Raw genomic sequence first — 23,247 nt, 5'->3', positions numbered from 1 at the left:
CACCTTCCACACTTGTTCCACAAATATTTAATGAACACCAAATCACATTTTGGGTACGTTAGTCGATGCTGGGAATACAACAAAAAACGAAATAGAGCCCCTCCCTCATAGGGCTAGTGATCCGGCTGGAGAGACACACAATAAACAAGTGAATACATAATCAAATAACTATGTGAGACAGTGATCAGAGTTACACGTGTGAAGTGGTGGGAACAGTAAGGGAGGGGGGGCTACCTACTGAGATGGTGTCGGGTGACTTAGAAGCCGAGACCAGAGGGGGCTGAGGCAGGCAGAATTCTAAATGGCCCTCAAGTTTGCATCCCCAAAGTGCACGCCCTGTATAATCCTTTTCCCTTGGCAGAGTTATGAACCGAGTGTCTTTGCGCCTCTCCACCAAACTCATAGGTTGAAGCCCTAATCCCCCATGTGATGGTATTAGGAGGTGGGGCCTTTGGGAGGTGATTAGGTTTGGATGAATTAGGGTAGGGTCCTCATGATGGGATTAGTGCTCTTAGAAGAAACCAAAGAGCTTTCTTTCCCTCTCTCCCTGCTCCATGAAGACACACAGAGAGGACAGCCACTTCCCAGCCTCCAGAACAGTGAGAAAGAAATGTCTGTTGTTTAAAGCCACCAGGTCTGTGGCACTTTGTTATAGCAGTGTGAGCAGACCAAGACATGGGCTGGGTGGGATCTAAGATGTGCTTCCCCCCCACACAATACAGCAAGAGTGAGGGGACTTGACAGATGCAATTAAAGTCCCTCATCTGCTGAGTCTGAGTTAAGGAGAAGAAAGATTACCTGCGTGGGCCTGTCTTATTTGGGCCAGCCGCCCCCCTGCTGGCCTTAACCAAGTCAACAGCCGGGGAGTGAGCTGTGGAGCTAAGGGTCCTGATCCTACGGTGAACCCGAAGGAACCGCATAGTGCCAACAACCTGAACAACGCTTGGTTTGACCCTGAGCCCCGGATGAGAACACAGCCCGTCTGACACCCCCCAGGGCAGCTGTGAGACCCTGTGCACAGGACCCGGGCAGGCAGTGCCTGGCCTCCTAGCCCATGGACACTGAGGTGGCCAACTGCTGGTAATTCGCTACACTAATACAGAGGGGATGGAGCCAGCCATGTGAAGAGCAAATGGAAGGACATCCCAGCAGCACAAACCCTGTGTGGAAAGAGAAAAAGGCCGGCATGTTCTCTAAGTGACCGGAAGGCTAGGGTAGTCAGAAAGAGCAGGTCCAGAGAGAGGATCTGGATGAGACCGCAGTGGTGGCCGGCAGCCAGAGGGTCTTGTCTGCTCTTTGGAGGGCAATTGGGAAAGGGGTAGGTTGGAACTGGGAGACCAGTTACGGGGTCCTTTTAGAAACGGCAGGGGCTCGGTGGAAGGGAAGAGCAATGGAAATGTGCAGAAGAACACGGATATGAGACACGTGGAAGGCCCTGCCGATGGCTAGGAGCTGGGCACGAGGGACAGCTGGGGCTCAAGGCGGGCACCTGACCGCTCCAACCCGGACGCCACTGGACAAAGGAAAAGCACATCATCTGAGACATGTTACACTCAGGAAGCCTCGGAGATATCAGGTCCAAAGCTGGCTAGCCCATCTGCAGCTCAGAGGGAGAAATAAACACAGGCCTTATACCCACAGACAGCCACGACCTCACTTTACAAACTCTCTGCTCGATCCCCAGAGCCCCAGACTATGAGAAATACATGTCTGTTTGTCAGCGACCCGGTCTACTGTATTTTGTTATAGCAGCCGACCAGGCTAAGACACAGGGGACACAAAGGACTACAAAATATAGACAAAGTGGAAAAAGACATGGAAGTTTCCCTATCTTAAAATCTCAAATAAAAGTACTTTAGGTTTTCTACACCGGTGTAAACACTTTCACAATTTGTGATGCACTCAGCTGAAAAGCAGTAATATCATCAAACTGTTTTCATTAAAATGATTTTAACGTGAGCAATCCCTGCCTTTCTTTATTGCGACTGCCATACTGCAAGGTGGAAAAGTCAGAAATGATGTGTTCAACAATGAAGGAATCACTAAATAACTTATGAAACATCCATAAGATCCTTCTCCAGCCATTAAAAAAATCACGACTTTGATGACTATTTTAAAACAGGAGAATGTTTATGATATATTAAGCAAAAAGCATATACAGTTATAAAGCATGATTCAAAATTTGTAAGACTACATGTATGGGTTTCTATAATACAGAAACACAATATTTAAGGCACAGGACACAGACCGAAAAAAATTATAACAAAGTCGTAGCAGTGGTTATTGAATTATAAGTAATTTTATTTTTTTAAAGATTTATTTAAAAGAGGGAGAGAGAGAGAGAGAGAGAGAGAGAGAGCACGAGTAGGGGGTAGGGGTAGAGAGGGAGAAGCAGGCTTAAAATTGCTTATAATTCGGGGCAGGGAGCCTGATGTGGGGCTGGATCCCAGAATCCTGAGATCATGACCTGAGCCGAAGGCAGACGCTTAACCGACTGAACTAGCCAGGTGCCCCGAATTACAAGCAATTTTAATTTTTGTCACACGTTTCTCCACAAATTTTATTCTCTACCTTTGTCATAGAGGAAAAAAATATATTCTTTTCAAAAATGACCCACTGACAGACCATTGGCTTCTTAGTCTTACCCGGCCCTTCTCTTTCTTGTGTTCTTGATGAAGAGCTTGAACTCGGGCCGTCCACTTGCTTTCCTACGACACAGGAAAACCAGAGGAATTTATGTGCAGTTGCAGCAATAAAATCGACTCGAAATGGAAGCTTTTTAGTGGGTACCTATGGAACGCAACTACCTCCTTGGTGACATTTTAGCAGGCATTTTTTTTTTAGACTATAAAGCCTCAAAAATGTTTAAAAACATTTGCACTTGGTTTTAATCTTAAACTCTGGCAGGGGTCAGCAAACATTTTCTGCTAAGGGGCTAATAGTAAATATTTTGGGCTCTGGAGGCCACTTGGTTCGATTGCTACTACTAGCAGTAGGAGAACATCCATAAATAATACATAAGTGGGTGGGCATGGCTGTGTTCCAATAAAATACTGTTTTTTTAAAATTTTTTTAAAATTTTTAAAAGATTTTATTTATTTACTCGACAGGGAGAGACAGAGCAAGAGAGGGAACACAAGCAGGAGGAGTGGGAGAGGGAGAAGCAGGCTTCCAGCTGAGCAGGGAGCCTGATGCGGGGCTCGATCCCAGGACCCTGGGACCACGACCTGAGCCGAAGGCAGACCCTTAACGACTGAGCCACCCACACGCCCCTTAAAATACTATTTTCAAGAATACATGCCAGTGAGCCAATCTAAGGAGCTAAGAGGCAACACCGAGGTTTCTGAGGCCTGGGGTTCTAATCTGACAACACAGTTCAGAGGAAGGAAACAAGAAATGCAGGTGGGGCCTTGGGATTCTGTAATCGGGTCTTTCAATTCCTGAGAGACCAGCTTGCGGGGAGCAACTCTGCACAGTTCAGTACTGGACATGATTCCTGGTCCCCTACCACGTCCCAGGGACCTTGCTGGACTGCCGCGGCCAGCGAGGGGAGGACCAGGGGAGACGCACTCTGCCCTGCACAGGAGGAAAGCAGATTTAACAGAGAGTTCCCCCTCTCAATGTGTATGTGAGCGGGTGCTGCTTGGGGGCGGGGGGAGGGCGGCTACAGAAATGCAACAACCCAGAGGTCCAGGAGAACTCTCTAGAAGAGGTGTCGCCCCAGCTGAAGGAGTAAGCCAGAGGTCCTGAAAAGCAGAGAAGGGCATGACAGAGAAAGCCACAAAGGCAAAAGCAAAACACAGAAGGCCGTGTTCTGGGAGCCAGGAGCTGTTCAGGGCAGCTGGGATCTTTCAGGTAAAGCCAAGAATGGTGGGGGATGACCCAGGGTGCAGATCCTCAGGGACTCTGACTACCGGCTGAGGATCCCGGACTTGGTCAGGATAAGACGGGGCAGTGAGGTGGTCAGCCTCGCTGCAAGGTGGAAGGTGGACTGGGGGGAGGGGGGCAAGGCATGAGCGGCAAAGTATGCAAAGGAAGCAGTCGTCTGTATTTCAAAAACACACTTTTTTTTTTAAATGTTATTGTTTTTTTTTTAACAAAGTCCTGAATTTATAAACTTTGATCTCTATTTGTTTCCCAGTGAAAAAACAATGTTCCCCTAAACTAGTATGATGAAAATTGCCGGAATGGCCGCTGACTACAGAGGGCTGCTGCAATTACGTTTGATAAATGAAAGACCATCAGTACACCAATGTAGCCATATATTTACACTCTAAAAATAGTCAGTGCTTCAGCATGTCTTTCTACGTCTTTTGAAAATGGGACCTATGTCTGAAATACGAAATACGAAAAATAAACTCTAAGGTAATGCCAAACAATTCAAGGTGCTGCCACGTTAGCAAAGAAGGAAACAGTTTTGCCAACTGGTCTATATCTACATCGATTAGTCAATCAACAAGCGTCGAATGAACACCTATTATTATGTATCTGGAGACAAGAAGGAAAGAATTAGCTTCATGGTCACTGACAAGAGACAAACCCCTTTTCTGTAGGTCATGCTTGCTGTAAACTGCTTCACTAATTAAAATCAGGCCCCTCCTACAGTGACGGCCCGCGGGTTCGTACCTGACTGTCAAGAAGTTGCATCACATTTTGGAAATCCTGGGGATATTGAGGCTGTTCTTCTTTAAATTCGTGTGCATCCTTCAACGTGCCTATGTTGGACTTGATCTGCATGCTGGACTTCTGGATTTCTGACAATTGCTAGAAAATAAGAGGCAAACCCACTGGCACAGATGTTTGTACCGTTATAAGATGAAAACAGGCAGAGAGTGAAATCGGGGAACGCCGTAGCCCCTGTTAAATCTCACTGTCCTACTAGAGGCTTGCTCTGCTTCTCCTACTTCTCCCACCTGGGGTTTTCCAGTGTCCTTTCTACTGCTTTCCAGTTTTTCCAACAGAACATGCACAGGGTGAAAAAAGGAGAGGAAAACTTGACTTTCTAATTTTATACAATGGGTCTTACGTTTTCTGATGGGCACATAACAGTTGCCAGAAACAGAGGAAGCGGGGGCAGCTGGTTCTCACGATAACTGGTGCTAAGGCCAGCATCGTCCAGCAACTGTGCCGATGAATCCATTAGGGACATGGGGTTTTAATTTTGCCTTTTGCTCATTATGTTATTCCCAAAGTCACCAGTGGTAAAAACCCCCAGAAAAATCACAGAAGCTAATATGCTAACTGATAAAAGGGTGGGGAGCATAGTTCCCCTGCCTAAATCGAGGCGGAAGGCAGCAACTTCTTTTCAAAGGGTACAGTAGGAAATGGGAGGGGTAACTTTTCAGTGGAGAAAACTGACAAACACTACCTCAGCCAGGTGATCAAGGTCAACACCAACAATCATAAATCATGAAGAAAGTATTCCCCTTGGTATGATGTGATGAAAATCATGTCTTATCTCCGAGGATTTTGTGCCTCAAACCCATAAGCCCGGTCTAAGCACGGGAAGACTACTGGATAAATTCCAGTAGAGGGGGATCCTACTGACAAGTACTCAAAATTGTCCAGGTCACTGAAAACAAGTCAGAGACACTATCTCAGACAGGAGCCTAAGGGAATGGGACAACTACATACAAGGCGGCATCTTGGATAGGATCCTGGAATGGAAAAGTGACATTAGCCAAAAGCTAAAGAAGTTGGACCGAAGTATGGAGTTTAATTAACACTACTATATCAATATGGGTTCCTCAACTAAACAAATGTACCATACTCATTTAGGATGCCAGTAATATGGAAAACTGTGTACAGGGGTAGGAGAGGGGGGTTTCTAAGACATTTTCTGTACCAGGTGCTCAATTTTTCTGTCCCTGTTCTAAAAAATGAAGTTTATTATAAATAATAACCTTAAAAACCATCTATAGCTAAAAAGGGCAAAGAACCCACACGTGGTCACCTGATGAACGAACAAAGGAAGTGCGACACGCATGCAACGGGACGTCAGGTGGCAGTGACGAAGGCATGAAATAGTGGGACAGGCACATCCCTACAGCAGGGATGAAGCTCGAAAACATTACGCTAACTGGGAGCAGCTGCTCAAAAACAGCGCATATTGTATGCTTCAATCCCTATGAAACGTCCAGAACAGGCAGATCCGCAGAGGCAGAAAGTAGACGTGTGGTTGCCAAAGGCTCGTGGGAAGGAGTGCCAATGGTCACAGGGTTTCTTCCCGGGCGTGAGGAAACATTTGAAATGATTGTGAGCATGGTTGTACAACTCTGCGAACATACTAAAAATGTTCTGAACTGTATACTGAACTGTATACTCTAAGTGGGTGAGTTTTATGGTCTATAAGCTAAATCTCAATAAAGTTCTTTTTTTACCCAAAAAAAGCAGGAGTGGTTAAAAAAAAAATCCCATGTGGGGAAAAGTCCCAATCCACTCTTCTCCTGGGGGCAGGGAGCACGGGGAAGGACCATGGAGGGACTCTCAGGCAAAAGGGAAGGAAACAAGGGGAAAAAAATGTGTCTGGCCTTGACAAAGATGTGAAAAGCCAGTCTTTTTAGAGAGAGACTCGTAAGCAGCCTCCATGCCTTGTGCAAAGCCCAAAGCAGGGCTCAATCTCACAGCCTTGATATCATGACTGGAGCCAAAATCAAGAGCCAGACGCCTAACTAACCAACAACCGAGCCACCCAGGCGCCCCCAAGAAGCCAGTCTTAAGCTGGTTAGTACTGCAATCCACCAGCGGGCGATATGGCACCCCGCTCTGAGCCACGGATAGGAGTGCAGGACAGGCCCTGGGGCCGCAGTTGTAGAAGAAACCACGGATAGAGAAATTACTGTCTAGGCGCTCTGATGCTTAGGACCAGCAATGACCAGGAAGAGGTGATACAGAATAACTGATCCAATAGGAAGTTGCCTGAAAGGAAGCCCTGCAAAAAAAAGACACAATGCGCCATCCACATTAATTTCCCCTCAGCTTTTAAATTTGCAAATTACAACTTTTAGAAAAATCGAAAGAATAGTATAATGAACACCCATTTCAATCAATCGTTAGCATGTTGCCACATTTGCTTTATAAAGATATGACGGGGCTGGCAGGATTTTTCTGTAAAGAGCTGGACAGTATTCCGGCTTCAGGAGACCTCTAAGGTCTTGGTCATAACCACTCAGCTCTATGGCCCCTGCACAAAGGCACCGGGGACAAAATGTAAAGGAACACATGTGGTTGGGTGCTTATAAAACTTTATTTGTGGACACGGAAATGTGGACTTCATGTAATTTTTATGTGTCGTGAAATATTTTTATGACTCTTTTCAACCATTTAGAAATATTAAAACGTTTCTTAGCTCACTGGTCATACAAAAAACGGGTAGTAAGCCAGATTCGGCTCACAGGTTGTGGTTTGCCAACCTCTGTGCAAAAGTTCAAGGCGTTTTTAGAGAAGGCCCTTAGCCGTGTTCCAAAAATATCCCTCCATTTTTGTTTGCAAAGCTTGTCCCCTAGAGGGAGCTCAAGGATCTTGCTTCCTTTCCCCAAGGGTGCCGCATGACTGAGCTGCCCATCCAGCTCAGGTAAAATTCTTAGCCCGAAGACAACGGCCACTGTCAGAGAGTTTGAGGTCCCACCCCAGCGAGGCGTGTCTCTGTCTACGCGTGGGACTACGGCAGTGTGGACCAAGGTTGCTCCCACAGGGGATGGAGGCTCAGCCACATCCTGCTTGCTCAGACCCCCCTGTCCTCCTCACTGGCCAGGCCTGGGATCAGGAAGGGAACTGGTAAAAGGTTCTACTTCTGTCTTTCTGGGTTGGCTTCCACAGTGGTGACTCGTGTCAGCCTTTCCAGAAAGTTCCCCTCGAACTCTGAAAGCTTCAAAACTCAGGGAGGGGTTTATGGTTTATGGCTATCTAAACCTAAACAGCAAAGGAAAGAGAGACCCTCTTCTATGATCTGACCAAAGTACCAAATACACCAAGTGCTCTTTTTTAAGATTTTTTTATTTTTATTTTTAAGTAATCCTTACCCACAACGTGGGGCTCAAACTCATAACTCTGAGATCAAGAGTCCATGCTCCAGTGACTGAGCCAGCCACCTGCCCCTCACATGTATCAAGTGTTCTGTACACGCACTTGGGGCCAAAGCTCCCATTCTCAAAGATGCAACTTTGCTGACTTGCTCTGTCTTCTGCATGTCTCGAGCTCCCTCAGCACTCTTGGGAGAAGGTGTGTCTGGGCACAGTAAAGTAATGTCTAGGGGCCATAATGCCATTCTAATGCCACTTCTCAAGGCAACAACCCTACCAATACTATGAGGACTTTGTTTTTTTTTTTAAAGATTTTATTTATTTATTTGACAGAGAGAGACACAGCGAGAGCGAGAACACAAGCAGGGGGAGTGGGAGAGGGAGAAGCAGGCTTCCCGCGGAGCAGGGAGCCCGATGCGGGGCTCGATCCCGGGACCCCGGGATCATGACCTGAGCCGAAGGCAGACGCTCAACGACTGAGCCACCCAGGCGCCCCACTATGAGGACTTTCTGGCTTAATACTTACATATTCTAAGGCTGAATTCTTGGAAGTCAATTCTTTAAACTCTTTCATAAACATTTCCTTGACTTTTTCCATTTCGCCAACTAGTTTCTCCTTTTCTTCTTCTTTCCACCTATCAAATAACTTCAGAAATTCTTCCTCTTTTGTTTTTTGCATTTCATATTCCTGAAATTATTTTAACGCATGGCTTTAAAAGTTCTGATATGAAGCAAATATGCAAAATTTTAAATACGTGGACAGAGCTTCACCTCCAATGTGGCAGCTAGTACTGCGTGTGTAAGTGAGGTTTACAATCACACTGCATATAATGGCCACGCGCACAGTGGTTTTTCCAAACCAAAAACAGCATAGAGCATCCTTTTGTCCCTACACCTCTTAAGATACAAACACAGAGGCCCAAAGTCTCAAGAGTTCTGTGATCTATGAACTTGCAGAATAGATACGCAATAATATGTAAAATGTAAACATACTTTAAAAGAAAATGTCTGTTGAGCAGAAGAACCATTCTCAATACTCTATCAATTTGGAGAGAATAGCCCCATCTCACCCCCCAAAAACACAAATTCATAGTCATACAAGCTAAATTCAAGGTCTAGTCAATCAGCCTCTGATTTCTCAATGACCCTCACTTTTTGTTTTTTTTTTTTACCTAACTGGCACTTAACACAATAAATAAACTCAGTCTGACAAACATACAGAACACTGCACCCAACAACACCAAAACATAAATGCACATGGAAGATTCACCAGGATAGACCATATGTTATGTCATAAAAGACTCTCAATAAATTTTAGAAGATTGAAATCATGCTAAGTGTATTCCCAACCACAACAGAAGGAAGCCAGAAATCAATAACAGAAGAAAAACTGGAAAATTCATGAATACTTGAAAATTAAACGACGTACTCTTAAGCAACCAAGGGGCCAACGAAAAACTCACTAGGGAAAATGGAAAATACTTTGAGATGAATGAAAATTAAAACACAGCATACTGAAAAAAAAAAAAGAGACAGAGAAGCCAAAGCAGGGCCCAGAGGGAAATTTATAGCTGTAAATGCCTACATTAAAAAAAAAAATCTCAAGAGACAAAGAAGGTTATTATAATAATAAAGATGCCAATCATCAAGAAGACATAAGAACTGTAAATATTTATGTATTCAACATTGCGGTACCCAAATTTATAAAGTATATACGAACAAAACAAAAAGGCGATATAAACAGCAACATTGTAATCGTAGGGGACTTTAATACCCCACTCTTAATGATGAATAGGTCATCCAGACACAAAATCAATAAGGAAACACAGGATCTGAACAACACTATGTAACAAACGGATCCAACAGACAGGTACTATTCAATGGCAGTAGAATGCCCATTCTTCTCAGTGCACATGGAACGTTCTCCAGGATAGATTATACATTAGGTCACAAAACAAGATTCAAGAAGACTAAAATTATGTCAAGTATCTTTTCTGTATGAAACTAGAAATCAGTAACAGAAAAAATTGGAAAATTTACAAATACATGGAAACTAAACAATACACTCCTGAATAACCAATGGATCAAAGAAGGAGTCAAAAGGGAAGTCAAAAATATCCTGAGATAAACGAAAAGGGAAACACAACATACCAAAATGTAGGGGATGCAGCAATAGCAGTTCTAAGAGGAAAATTTACAGCTAAAAACACCTACATTGAGAAAAAAAGAAAGATCTCAAATAAACAATATAACTTTACACCTCAAAATCGAGGGGAAAAAAAACTAAGCTCAAAGTCAGCAGAAGGAAATATAAAGATTAGAGCAGAAATAATAAAATAGAGAACAGAAAAACAATAGAAAAGATGAACAAAACTAAGAGGGTTTTTTTCTGAAAAGATAAACAAAATTGTCAAACTCTTAGTGTCAAACTCCACAGGGCCAAAACGACTAACCGAAAAAGGACTCAAATAAATTATAAAGAAAAGAAGGAGACATTACAACTAACACTATGGAATTACAAAGGATCGTAATAGCCTACTATGTACAGTTATATGCCAACAAACTGGCCAATCTCAAAGAAATGGATAAACTCCTAGAAACAGGCCAACCTACCAAGACTGAATCATGAAAAAAATAGAAAATCTGAACAGACCAATCAATAATGAGTAAGGACACTGAATCAGTAATCAAACACCTCCCAACAAAGAAAAGCCCAGGACCAGACGGCTTCACTGGTGAATTCCACCAAACATTTCAAAGGAATTCACACCCGTCCTTCCCACCCTACCACCTACCACCTACCACCGTTTTCAGAACTCAGCCCCTTACCTTAGAGAACCTGACAGCGTGGGCGTGCTGTGCAGCCTCCAGCTGAGACCTGGTGAGCTGCAGCTGCTCCTTCAGCATATCAATCTCACTCTGGAGCTTATCAGTCTGTGCCTTTTTCTTATACTCTGTTGCAACAGAAATACGCCATTAAAATACCACCTCTTCTGAAACCTATCTGAAAACTTATGGGGTACGGTCTTATTGATAAGACAAAGACAAAGGAAAGTGCTCTGACTTGGGATACTATTACTTTTTCATGCCACACGAGCCAAGTTTTGCTCGGTAGTGTTTACTTAGGGGACGCTGAATTACTTGTGGCAGATTACTTCAGCCACTGTGTTGGATTACCCTCCAGAGACAGTGTGAGAGCCCATTCAGGGAACCATAATGGTGACAAGGAATAATCCTGGGCTCTTGTCGGGGATGCCAGTCTCGAGGAGAGAAAGGAAGCCCCGGCTTCCACTACAGGTACAGCCATATTGGAAATCTCTATGGTCACTGTCCTTCTGGCTCCCACCACGCTCTCCTGAGAACCCCATCAGTGCTAAGACAAGCAGAGATTGGCATTCAAAATGCAAGCTGGGGCCATACGCTGTCCACGGGGCCAAAACAAGGTACCAAAAGTTTGTAAAAGGAAGCAACAAGTGAAGGGAAGGTACTTATTATGTACATGTACTTACATGAAGATGTGCACATGACTGAATGGATATACATGTGTCTGTGAGTGTAGACATGAAAGGTATGGAAACCAAAGTAGAAAGTCAGAATCTCAAAGATGACCTGAAGAAATAATACTCGTTTCAGAGTCTGAAATACTCTCTGAAACGAGTATGAGATAGAATAAGATACTGAAACAGAAGAGAAAGAAGGTCAGTTTCACACTGAAGAATGGTAGGTTCATTAAAACACTTAATCTTCCCAACTTCTCCAATATACTGCTAAATTGTATCAGTGGTCCATGACTTACAAATGGAATTTTCGGCTGTTCATACTGTTTATACAAAGCTTAGCTGTTTCCAACTTAAGTCTATTTGTCTGAAATAGGCAGGAATGGAAACAGACTGGCCCAAAAAGGAGACTAAAGCAAGCACTTAGTCACAAGCTAGGAGCACACGCATTGAGAGGCTAAAAGCATTTAAGACCATAATGAGAATTTCTGTGGGTTACCGGTCTGTAGGCAATCAGGCAATCGGCAGAAGGCTTTGTCTGCTGATGGAGAAATAAGGCCTGGTATTTATTTTCCCTTAAGAACACTGAGAGAAGAGGAAACCTGCTTCCTTGAGAAGCCACAGAACCCCTTCCCGCTCTTGCTTCTTTAATTTCCCCCTCTATACCTCCGGACCCAAAAACACCTTCGTATCTCCCACATCAAAGGAAACAAAAATTTTCCCTTGGTTCCACATTTCCCTCCAGACAATGCCTGATGTCTCTGCTGTCCTTCCCAGCACATGTTACTGACCATTTGCTCACCTGATTCTCAGCTCGGCTCCCTCACTTTGGGCTTCTGTCCCCACCAATGCACTGAAGCTGCTACGTCAAGGTCAACAGCAGCCATCGTGACAGCAATGATCAATTTTTTGTCCTCATCTTACTCTGTGCCTCAGGAACTTTCAATAAACTGACCACTGGGATCCCTCCTGAAACCCCCGTTTCCCTTGGTTTCCATAACAACACACTCCCCAGGTCTCCCTTTGCCTCCATAACTATTTCTCACTGCCCTCGGCTGTTCCTCCTGAGCTCCTCACGTTGGGAGAGCCTTAGGGCAGGCCCTCGGCCATCTTCCCTTCCCTATCTAGGTGAGCTCATCCGGCCCAGCTCTGCTAAGGACTCCTGGATTTATCTCTCCAGCCTGGGCCTCTCCCTTGACCCCCAGACCCCCCACATCTCCACTTGGATGGCGACTGTATGTGTGACTCAAGTTTACCCTGACCAACACGAACTCTCATTCTCTTTGCTTCCTCAATCCGCTTCCGTCCGTATGTCCCCATCTGAGAAGACATCACCGCCATTCACCCAAACGTAGAGGACAAAAACCCAGGATTGTCTTTCTTTATCTCTTGCTCTCACGCCAAGTCACACCTCCGCGGGTTCTGTGTGGAACAGGTCCTCTCCATCTTCACTTCTCTGATCTTCCCTGGTCCCGTCCTGGTCCTGCTGCCATGTCACTCACCTGGGCTACTCTCACAGCCCCCCTCTCTTCCACCTGCTTCCACCACTGGCGCTATGCCCCCCGCCAGGAGCTACCCACATTCCTGGCTGAGGGGGGGGGCCTTCAAGGTCCCATGTGACCCAGCCTCCTCCCCTCCAATGCCCCGCACACTACTGCCTTGCTCCCTCTACTCTGCTAACCTATCTGTTCTCCGCCCTTCCTAATAGCACGTCAAGACTCCAGAGGGCAGAACTCGGTCTGTTTCGCTTGCACCCATATCCCCAGGCCTGGTACCATGCGTGGCACGTAGTAGGGGCACAAGTGCTACTTAATGAGCGAATAAAGACTATGATACTTTCTTTTCAAAGGACTGAGAGAGGCACTGGACCTGGACCATGTCTCACTGAAAAAAAAGAAAAAGGTACCCAAAGGAAAATGGCTTTTTGAAGTTGAGCTCGTGACTTACCGAGATGAGAATCTTCGGGGTGGCGGCGCTGAATGTGACTTTGTAGAAAAGCTTGGTTCATAAAGGCCTTGTCACAGAAATGGCACTGAAAAAGAGAAAGCAACAAATCTAAGGGTCTGTAATGAGTATCCCCCCCCACCTAAGTTCAATTAAAATTGGGGTACCTAAAGCACCACCTCCTGGGAATTTTCCACGCCGGTAGGGGGTACTCAAAGCAGGACTAGAAAGACAACTATAAACCATGGTGTTGTCCCCAAACAGTGAAAGCTATCTTTTGGCAGCTAAGGTGGCCCATCCTGGTGCTTGCAGGAACCCCTGATGCTGTTCCCGTTAGACAGGGGATTCCCAGCCTGTCACCAACTTGCTCAGGACACTCCAACCATGCCAGTCTTCTTTTTGTCTCTCAAGCCGACCAACTTCAGCCTCTGCACTGGCTTGTGCCCCGCCTGAATCTTCCCCAGACCTTCCCCGCTGACTCCTTCTTGACACGCAGGAGTCTTCCGGGGAGCATCTTCCACACTGGGGCGGAATGGCGAGTCCTCAACCAGACCTTTGCGGGCGGTCCTCCTGCCAGTCACCATCCCATCCTGCCGCCTTACTGTCAACATTGCAACATCTCACCCGTTGCTGTTTCCACAGGGACACACTTCACTTGTTTACTGTCTCCTGCCCAGGGCCTCTCGGTTGCAGGACGTCATAGTCCTGACGGTATGGCCTATTGTCTACCTTATTCATAGCATTATCCCCAGAGCCCAGCATTAATAAATGACTGAACACATGCTTAGAAATATTTAGCTCCCTAAAATGAATTTTACTGAAAAAAAAAATCAGTTCTACCAATATCTCCATTTTCCACTTTAACACTGATTCAAATTTTAAGCAAAAATTCAACTTGTTTCATCTATACCTCCGTCCCTGGATTACCCTGAATTAAACCGTGGATATTATATATTTTCATCTGTTAGTATTTCAGACTCTATCTCTAAAAGGACTTGCTTTTAACACAATCATAATATTATTATTCCACTTCTTAAAATGTGAAAATTAATTTCTTAATATCAACACATTAAAAACATTATTTTTCTCCAATATTTCACACAATGTCTTAGAAAAAAAATTTACAGTTTGTTTTGAATCGGGATCCAAATAAGGCCATAACCTGCAACGGCTTATCACGCCTCTCAACTCTCTTCTGATCTGTAAGTTGACCTCCATCTCTCTTTTTCCTTGCAATTTATTTGCCAAAGAAACTGAACATGTGTCCTGCAGAGTTTCTCCCAGTTTGGATTCTGCAGTTTCATCCCCCTTGTGCTATTCACATGTTCTACTCATGCACAGTATTGCCTTACTCTGAATTAGGAGAACTGCATGGCAAGTTCACATTCTCTTTCCCAGAAAACCTACAGTATGGCATATTTCTTGGCGTTGCATTTCAGGGGAAGTTGAACGTATCTTTCCAGCCTCCTCCGCTGCTGATGACTGCTTGGGTTTCCTCACAGTTCTCTACGGACTGCCCTGACTCAGGTGTCAGTGTGGGCTCTAAGGCCATGCACAGCATTGGAGAAAGGAAAGGATGAAGAAACCTAGAATGTGTGGCTTTTAATTTCTAAAAATGGAAAACAGATATTTTAACTATTTGAATAATACAGAAAAGCCATGAGCTCAGGGTAAGAAGGGGTTCCTACTCCCAAAAGAAAAGCCTGACATTTTGACTGCATCAGGATGAAAAACTTCTGGGGTGCCTGGGTGGCTCAGTCAGTTAAGCATCTCCCTTTGGCTCAGGTCATGTGGGATTGAGCCTCATGTCGGGGCTCCCTGCTCGGTGGGGAGACTGCCTCTCCCTCTCCCTACGCCCCTCCCCCCACTCATGCTCTCTCTCTGCACGCTCTCTCTCTCAAATAAATACATAAATAAATAAATAAAATCTTTAAAATAAGAATAAAAATTAAAAAAGATGAAAAACTTTTATATGAAAAAGACATCAAAACAAAGTTAGAAGACTTTCAGTTTCTGAATATGCAGGTAAGGAGCTTGAAATTTGCCACCCCCTCCTAACAATAAGTAAAAAGCTGAACAGACTAAAAAAATCGACAACTCTTCTTGGATCCATAAGAAAAGAGAAGACACAGGGCAAACCACCACCTCCAAGCTTGTAGAGAAAGACATTGTACTGGAAGTCCCTGCCAATGTAATACAGCAACAAAGGGAAATAACAAATATACAGACTAGCAAGGAAGACACAGAATTTTCTTCATTTTCAGATGACACTAATGTCTACGTAGGAAATCCAAAAGAACTGACAAAAAAAAAAACAACCAAAAAACCACAACCTAGAACTAATAATGAGGTATAGCAAAGTTGGACGTAAGGGTAATATACTAAAGTCAACTTTCCTATATTCCAGTAATGAAAAAGTAGAATTTGAAATAAAAACCAACCACCATTTACATTAATACCCCCCAAAATGAGTACTTAGGTATGAATCCAACAAAATATGTACAAGCTTTATATGAGGAAAGCTTCGAAGTTCTGAAGACCAAATCAAAGGAGAACTAAATAAGTGAACAACCATGTTAATGGATAAGAAGACTCAATATTGTCAAGATGTCAATTCTCCCTAATTTGATCTATAGATTTAATGCAATCCCAATCCAAATCCCAGCAAGTGATTTGTGAATAGCAACAAACTGATTCTAAAGTTTGTTATAAGACCCAAAATAGCCAATATGGTACTGAAGGAAAAGGACAAAGTTGGAGGACTTGTGCTACTCAACTTTAAGACTCACTAGATAAAGCTAGAGTAATCAAGACAGTATAGTATTATCTAAAGAACAGACAAACAGATCAACGGAGCAGAAGAGAGAGCCCAGAAACAAACCCATATAAATCTCATCATCTGATCTTTGACAAAGGAGCGAAAACAATACAATGGAACAAAGATAGTTTATTCAACAATGGTGCTGGAACAACTGGACATCCACGTGCAGAAGAATGAACGTCGACACAGACTTCCCATCCTTCACAAAGTCTAACTCAAAATGATCACAAACCTAAATGTAAGATGCAAAACTATAAAACTCCTAAAAAATACCATACGAGAAAACCTGGATGACCTTGGTGATGCCTTTTTATTTTTATTCTTTTTAAAGATTTTATTTATTTGTGAGAAAGAGATAGAGAGCGAGAAAGAGAGTGCACACAAGCAGGGGAAGTGGCAGGCAGAGGGAGAAGCAGGCTCCCCGCTGAGCAGGTTGGTTGGGGGTGTGGGGAATGAATTAGGTCACAGCGTTATCAGATGCATATTTTAACCTATGTCTCTCTGACTGTAAAATGCATGCTTTTTCTATCCCCAACACTCATCTCCAACTCCAAGACACTGAAAAACTGCAACCAGGGTCAGAAATTCACTGACAGATCCCCACATCTGCCTGTCGTGCTAAAGCATGGAGAGGAATCTAAGTCTTCCAACTATGAGAACAAAAGGTCTTCTTAGAATGAGCCTAGGTCCTGTTATGATCCACTGGTATCTTTACATTTTTAATTAAAAAAAATAATTTGATAGCTAGAACACTGGTACACACTGGCCTGCACCCATGGCCATGAGACGTCCCCAGCTGTTGGAGGTCTCTATACACAAGTTAATGACTGCAGGCTAAGCTATTTCAACAAAATCAATTGTCTTCCTGTAAACTTTATCGTAGGCCAAATGTCCCCAAACACAGGAACCTGAAGTTGAAATAACTGTAACACCGTGGAACCCCCGGTAGTTTATGTGCCAACTTTTCTTAGCAGCGGTCTTGACGTCCCCTCCCTGAATCACTGATTCTCACTGCAACTGCTATTCAGCTCCTAGGAAAGGTGCCAGGACTCGCAGAGGTCATGGGTCGCCATAGCTCACCACCCAGAGAAATCAACATGCACACGTCAGAGGCGACGTTTACCGAGACTTCCTGATGCCACACGCGCATTATCTCATGGAATTCTCGGAATAGCCCTACTGCTACGGTACCTACCGCTAATGTTCTCATTTTCCAGATGAGGAGAAGGAGGCCTAGGGGTTACATGACTTGCATGGTGGAATAGTTAGGATTCGAACACTCGCAGTCGAACTCTGGAACTGTCACCCTAACGCACTCAACTGCTTAAGGACTCCATCAAGAGAGAATGGCAAGCGGCCAAAAACGGCAGAGTGTATACTACACTGAGTAGGAAAAAGTGGTCTGATCACCTCTATCTTTTCTTGGTCACACCTGGGCACGCCATACACCTGACATTTTCATTCAGGGAGTCTGCTGAGTGGCCAAGTTGGCAGGTGTCACTCACTTGATAAAAATGAGCCATTACCTTTATTCATGTATACCCTTCACCCTTGAAAATCTCTGCGGACAGCTGTTTCTATGGTAACTAAAAGAATGAAAAAATGTTCCTAAAAGTCTAAAATTTCTGTATGTTACAGGTTTTAACATTTCACTGATTACCACCAACGCTAAAATATTTTTTTAAGATTCATTTATTTGAGAGAGAAAGAGAGTGAGAGACAGTGTGCGCATGTGCAGGCACGCACCAGGTAGGAACAGAGGGAAAGAGAATCTCAAGCAGACTCCCCGCGGAGTGCAGAGCCTGATGCAATCTCACGTTCCCTGAGATTACGACCGGAGCCAAAACAAAGAGTAGGGTGCTCAACTGAGCCACTCAAGCGCCCCAAGCTAAACTATTTTAATGTCTAAATAGAATCCATTCTATTCAATGTATAATAAATATATTTATAAAAGGCCATATCAGCACTTTTATAAATATGTAGTTTCTAAATGGCATTTATGAAACAAATAGGCAATCAGCAACATCAGGTGTTATTTGAGGATTATACTCAGGGTTGGGTACCCAAGGCTAAACACTAAGGCTTTCTAACAGTTTTGTCTCCTAACTGTTCACCTATCTGAAGTACACTTCTCCCAAGGCTCCTGTTGGGTTAGTCCTAAGCACTATGAACCACACCATTAGTGTCTATAGCCAGTCCTCTGCAATCACTCACAGCACTAGTACCTAAGTCCACTGAGGCTTTTTTTTTTTTTTTTTTAATAAACTCTACTCCCACCATGGGGCTGAAACTCACGACCCCAAAGATCAAGAGTCGCATGCTCTACCAACTGAACCAGCCAGGCGTCCCATTCACTTAGGCCTTTTTACTCATATTGAGCCAAAGTAACTACAATATAAGGGAATGAAATCAATCTTGTCAGCCTGTTGCTTACTTTAATATCTTTATCAAAGATATCTTTATTTTTATCAAACATTGTTGATACTCTATTAAAAAAATAAGTACATTGATTTGTTATACTCAAAAATTACAATATTTATCTTGAGCTCAATGTCTAACCCATAATAGAGATTAAAAGCAGAAAAGCAAGAGGTTTTAATTTTTTTAAATACTGTTGTTTTAGTAATAAAATATATTTTAAATACTACCTGTTCAATTAAAACACAGTTGTCCCATATCACTAATATTGTTATATTAGGCACTGTTCTTGTTCTTAGGAAATATAGACACTGAAATATTCAGGAGTCTGAAACTTACTGTCAAATGGTTCAAAAATAATAGTACGTATATAGAGACTGAGGAAATAAATGAAATGTGGCAAATTTAATAACTGGAGAATCTGGGTGAGGGGTTTATGAAGTTCTTTGCACTATTCTTACAACCTTCCTGTAAGTTTGAAAATATTTTGAAATAAAACCCCCACAAATTTAATCGTACCACATCATCTGGGGCAGACCTCAACAATTTGTACATGGTTTATTTTTCATTACATCACGCGTGGAAGGACGCAGTTTCTTAAACAACCAGTATTTAGATGGCTTCAATAAAGCACTGAGGGCATTGTTTAATTCTTAATTATTAATCCTGTGGTTCTCTATGGAAGGTGATGAACCATGTCACCTGTTGGTTACAATGACTATATTGCTTAACTATTGGGAAAAAAAGGGGGGGGGGCGGGCAGTGATCTAGGAAAGGATTCTGGATATCCTGGCTGCTGGGGACCAAAAATCTTACTGGATTATGAATTAGAATCACAACGCAGGGTCCCACCTGATAATAGCTGGCTTTGGCCTCGATCATCAGCTGCTGGGTCGAGATCATCTTTTTCCTGCGTTTACACTCTTCCTTGAGTAACTTGATCTCCCCAGCCTGCTTGGCGAGGAGCTTCTTGTTCTGCTCACCCTCGGCCATGCTCAGGCGCAGGCGCTCCTCCAGGTTGTGCAGCTGCGACGTGAGGAATTCCTGGGAGTGCAGCAGGTACTCGATGGTGAGCTGCGCCAGGCGGATGAGCTTCAGGAGCACCGGGTCCACCCCCGACTGGCAGTGCGGGCACTTCTCGTCCTCCAGCTTGCAGAAGGTGATGTTCATGATGTTCTCTTGCAGTGTCAGCACGTCCACGGCCCCCGCCACCTTGTCCACGTCGATGGCGCTCAGCCGCCGCCAGTCCACGCTCTCCAGCCGCGGCCGGAACTGGAAGAAGGGCAGGGGGCCCGACGCCGCGCTGTGGGGAGCATTGGCCATCGCGGATCGCGCGGCTGAGTCAGCTGCGGGGGCGTCGGGACCCTCCAGGCCGCTGGCGAGCGGGTAGTAGACGTGCTTCTGGAAGGGCTGCGGGAAGGAGACAGCGTGGAGGTGGGGGGGGAGCTGGGAGTCCCGGGGAGCCGCGGCAGCCGCCAGCCCCACATCCCCAGGCAGCCCGATCTCCCCGCTCTTACCATGCTTGGAAGCAAATCCGCCGCCTCCGCTGGCATCCGAAGAGGGAGCGGTCCCGTCTACCTGGCCCGGGCCGCCTCCCGGGCCGCCGCCGCCCCACCCCTCCGGAGCGGGAGATGGCTGGGTCTCCCGCGGCGGCGGCGGCCTAAGGTCCGGGCGTCCAGGCCGTTGCTATGGCAGCGCCCCAGCCTGGACCTGGAGCGAAGGGCGCGCCTGCCCCGGAGCGGTCAGCGTGCGCCCAGGGCCCTGCGGGACCAGAGAAGACCTCGTGGGCGAGCGCGTCCACCGGGAGAGGGCATCTCCTGGGCGCTGGCTCTCTGGGCCACTACCCTCCCTGGCTCTGGGGCTGACACTCCATGTCCCCAAGGCGTAGAGAGCCACATTCCCCCGGCACTTTCGGTCCCAGCTACCAGCCTCCGGTTATTCACTCCTGTCCTCGCCTTAGGTTTTAAGATTAGAAATGCCTATTCATCCTCATCTTTTACACACAACTTAAAAAACGTTCAGCAACAAAACTGTAAAATTAAATGGGATGGGGGGGCATTGGCAGCAAAGGGGCAGAAAGACACTTTTGCGGTTTAACAGGAATGTTCTGTATTTTAATTTTGCTGTTTGTTGATTACCTGGTATATACATTTATCAAAATTTATCCAATTGTACATTGAAAATGAAGGGTGCATTTGTCTATTATACCTCAATGAAATTGTTTAAAAAATTAAATTAGTGGCGAGGCTCATTATATTTGTTGGCAGGTTTTCTCAATTTTACACCCAAGACCCTTTTTTTAAAATGGAGTCTTTCTTCCTCTATGAGTTGCCTACCTAAATATAAGACACTGACAGAAGCACAAATCAAGGGCGCCTGGGTGGCTCAGTTGGTTAAGCAACTGCCTTGGGCTCAGGTCATGATCCTGGAGTCCTAGGATCGAGTCCCACATCAGGCTCCCGGCTCAGCGGGGAGTCTGCTTCTCCCTCTGACCCCCCTCCCTCTCATGCTCTCTCTCACTCTCTCACAAATTAATAAAATCTTTAAAAAAAAAGCACAAATCAAGGAATTTCCCCAGACAGTAATACTTGACTTGTCTTTCCAAAAGAATACATTCTCAAAATGTGAAGGTTAAAAAAAAAAATTATATGGAGGGGAACTTTACCCATCAGCTTTGTACCATCAAGTTTTAGAGGGCCCTGGTGTTTACCTTAGGAACTTGTGTGGCAGTTGCATTCTGTTATCTGGAGAGGCTAAAATATCTCTAGCAGCAACTTGCAGACCACAGGCCTCTCATTCTTGGGGTCCTTTGGGTGCTGCCCGTGGCTACCACAGAGATCAATGAGCTGAGGAAAAGCCACACATTCCTCAATCCACGGGGGAGTCCCTGCTTGGAACAACCATCAGGAAATTTTTTTTCTTTCCTAACAGCCAGATATGTGAATAGAAGAAAGGAAAATACAATTCAGAGTAACTTAAAGCAAAGTTGTAATGTCAAATATTTTTAGCACTTTCCAGATACTGTGAACCAGAAAGAAACCCATATAAAAGCACCCAGGAAATACAGAACGCACTTCATATGACTTCATATAAACTGTACATCCAAATAACTTTTAATGGGCCTTTGGGGGAAAAAAAAACTATTAACGGTTCACTGCACCTGGCGTAAAAGACTTACAGACCTAGGTTCAAAGTCTGATTCTTCCATTTACTTGCTGCTTGACCTAGAACAAGTTATGTCAGCCCCAGGCCTCAGTTTCCCAACCTGTTTAAAGGACGTCAGGATACCGACCTGGCACGTCTGTGGACTGTGGGCTCCATCCACTGGGCTGCAGGATCAGCGGGAACAAGGGCCGTGATTTCTCTTGCTCACCGTTTGTCCTCAGCACCTGGCAAAGGTCAGGCCCAGAGAGGGTTGAGAATTTGCCAAATGGACACGTGGATAAAGAATGATTGAATGAATTCGGCGTTTAGTTAGGTAAATGTCAGCCCGTATCTCTCCTGTTCTCTGTGTGTCTGGCGTGTGAGGGGGATTTACCCATGCTCAGGGCCCAGGCCCTTGGAGCTGAACGCGGGGGTGCTCTCTGAGCGCCCGCACTGCGGACGGAGGAGGAGGTGCGCGGGGCTGAAGTGCCCATCTACGTTCGCTGCCGCTACTCTGGGCGCAGAGAGCCGCGCTGCGGGCCATCCTTGCCCCTTGGCTGAATCTCGGTCCCAAGATGGCCGGAACAGGAAAGAAGGGGGCACGCTTTCCCGTTCCCTCCGCCCCCCATCCCGGGGCTGGGCTGCAGCCCGGCGCGGCGCCTCCAGTCCCGGGCGCACTGCGGGGTGGCCCGCCGAACCGCAAAGACAAAGGCCGGATTACACGGGCTCCAGTGAGGCCCCCGCACTGTCCGTTAGAAGGGAAAGGGGGAGTAGGGGGCTGGCGCAGCCACGCCATCGGGGTCTGCAGTGCCTCGGCTCGCGGTCGGGGGAAGCGGAGGAGGCCCTGGCTACGCCGGCACGGAGATGCCGGGTCTGCAGCGGGCTCCCAAGGGTTCCTCGGCTCACCCCAGCTGCGCGCTCCGTGGCGGGCGCCGGGCGCTGCAGGAGGACGGGGGCGACGCTGGGGACCCAGACCCCAGAAGCGCTGCTGGCGCAGGCGGGGCCCACCGAGGCCGAGGAGCAGCCGAGCTGGAAGCGGCGGGCCGACTCCTTCTTCCAGGGCGCAGAACGAAGCTTGTCTGGTTTGGGCAAGTTGTGGCGCGGCGGGCCTGGCGCCGTTCGGGCCCTCCCAGACTCCCGGTCCGCCGGCTCCTCGGGAATCCCCCACCCCCCTCCCGCCCCCCTCCCCTCTGCGATCTCCCTCCGGCGTCTCCTCTCCGCGTCCCAGCTCCTCTGGCAGCTGGGCGGGACTGTGAGCGTCTAGACCGCAGCGCTAAAATGCGCTCCGCCAATCCCGCTGTCGGTGCAGACACGTGGTGCCGGGGCGCGCTCTGTTGCTGGCGTGGGATGTTCTCCCCGGGAAGGCTTTTCAAAGAGAAACAAGATTCAGTTCAACCCTGCG

The 23,247-nt window shown here is 45.8% G+C and overlaps 1 protein-coding gene across 3 annotated transcripts in view; it reads right to left on the bottom strand.

The window, feature by feature from the left end:
• DZIP1 (DAZ interacting zinc finger protein 1) overlaps window positions 1–23,028 on the bottom strand; it is a 49,375-nt gene extending 26,347 nt beyond the window's left edge. The window contains exons 1-10 of one of the 3 annotated variants that reach the window (XM_073894389.1): window positions 22,752–23,028; window positions 21,994–22,090; window positions 21,412–21,625; window positions 20,219–20,462; window positions 19,554–20,111; window positions 13,466–13,550; window positions 10,851–10,975; window positions 8,548–8,709; window positions 4,627–4,764; window positions 2,646–2,708 (exon numbers count right to left, since the gene is read on the bottom strand). In XM_073894389.1, coding sequence (XP_073750490.1) covers window positions 2,646–2,708; window positions 4,627–4,764; window positions 8,548–8,709; window positions 10,851–10,975; window positions 13,466–13,550; window positions 19,554–20,111; window positions 20,219–20,254 — 1,167 coding nt within the window. In that variant the 5' untranslated portion in view covers window positions 20,255–20,462; window positions 21,412–21,625; window positions 21,994–22,090; window positions 22,752–23,028. The remainder of the gene's footprint in view (window positions 1–2,645; window positions 2,709–4,626; window positions 4,765–8,547; window positions 8,710–10,850; window positions 10,976–13,465; window positions 13,551–19,553; window positions 20,112–20,218; window positions 20,463–21,411; window positions 21,626–21,993; window positions 22,091–22,751) is intronic. The other 2 variants (XM_025874669.2, XM_073894390.1) reach the window with 2 other exon arrangements.
• Between the last annotated feature and the right edge of the window lie 219 nt (window positions 23,029–23,247).

This window comes from Callorhinus ursinus, unplaced genomic scaffold (genome assembly GCF_003265705.2).
Source record: "Callorhinus ursinus isolate GAN/ISIS: 27379988/994484 unplaced genomic scaffold, GSC_fseal_2.0 scaffold7, whole genome shotgun sequence".
NCBI classification, from domain to species: domain Eukaryota; kingdom Metazoa; phylum Chordata; class Mammalia; order Carnivora; family Otariidae; genus Callorhinus; species Callorhinus ursinus.
The sequence above is the reverse complement of the archived record's forward strand: the minus strand, read 5'-3'. Positions and strand labels throughout refer to the sequence as shown.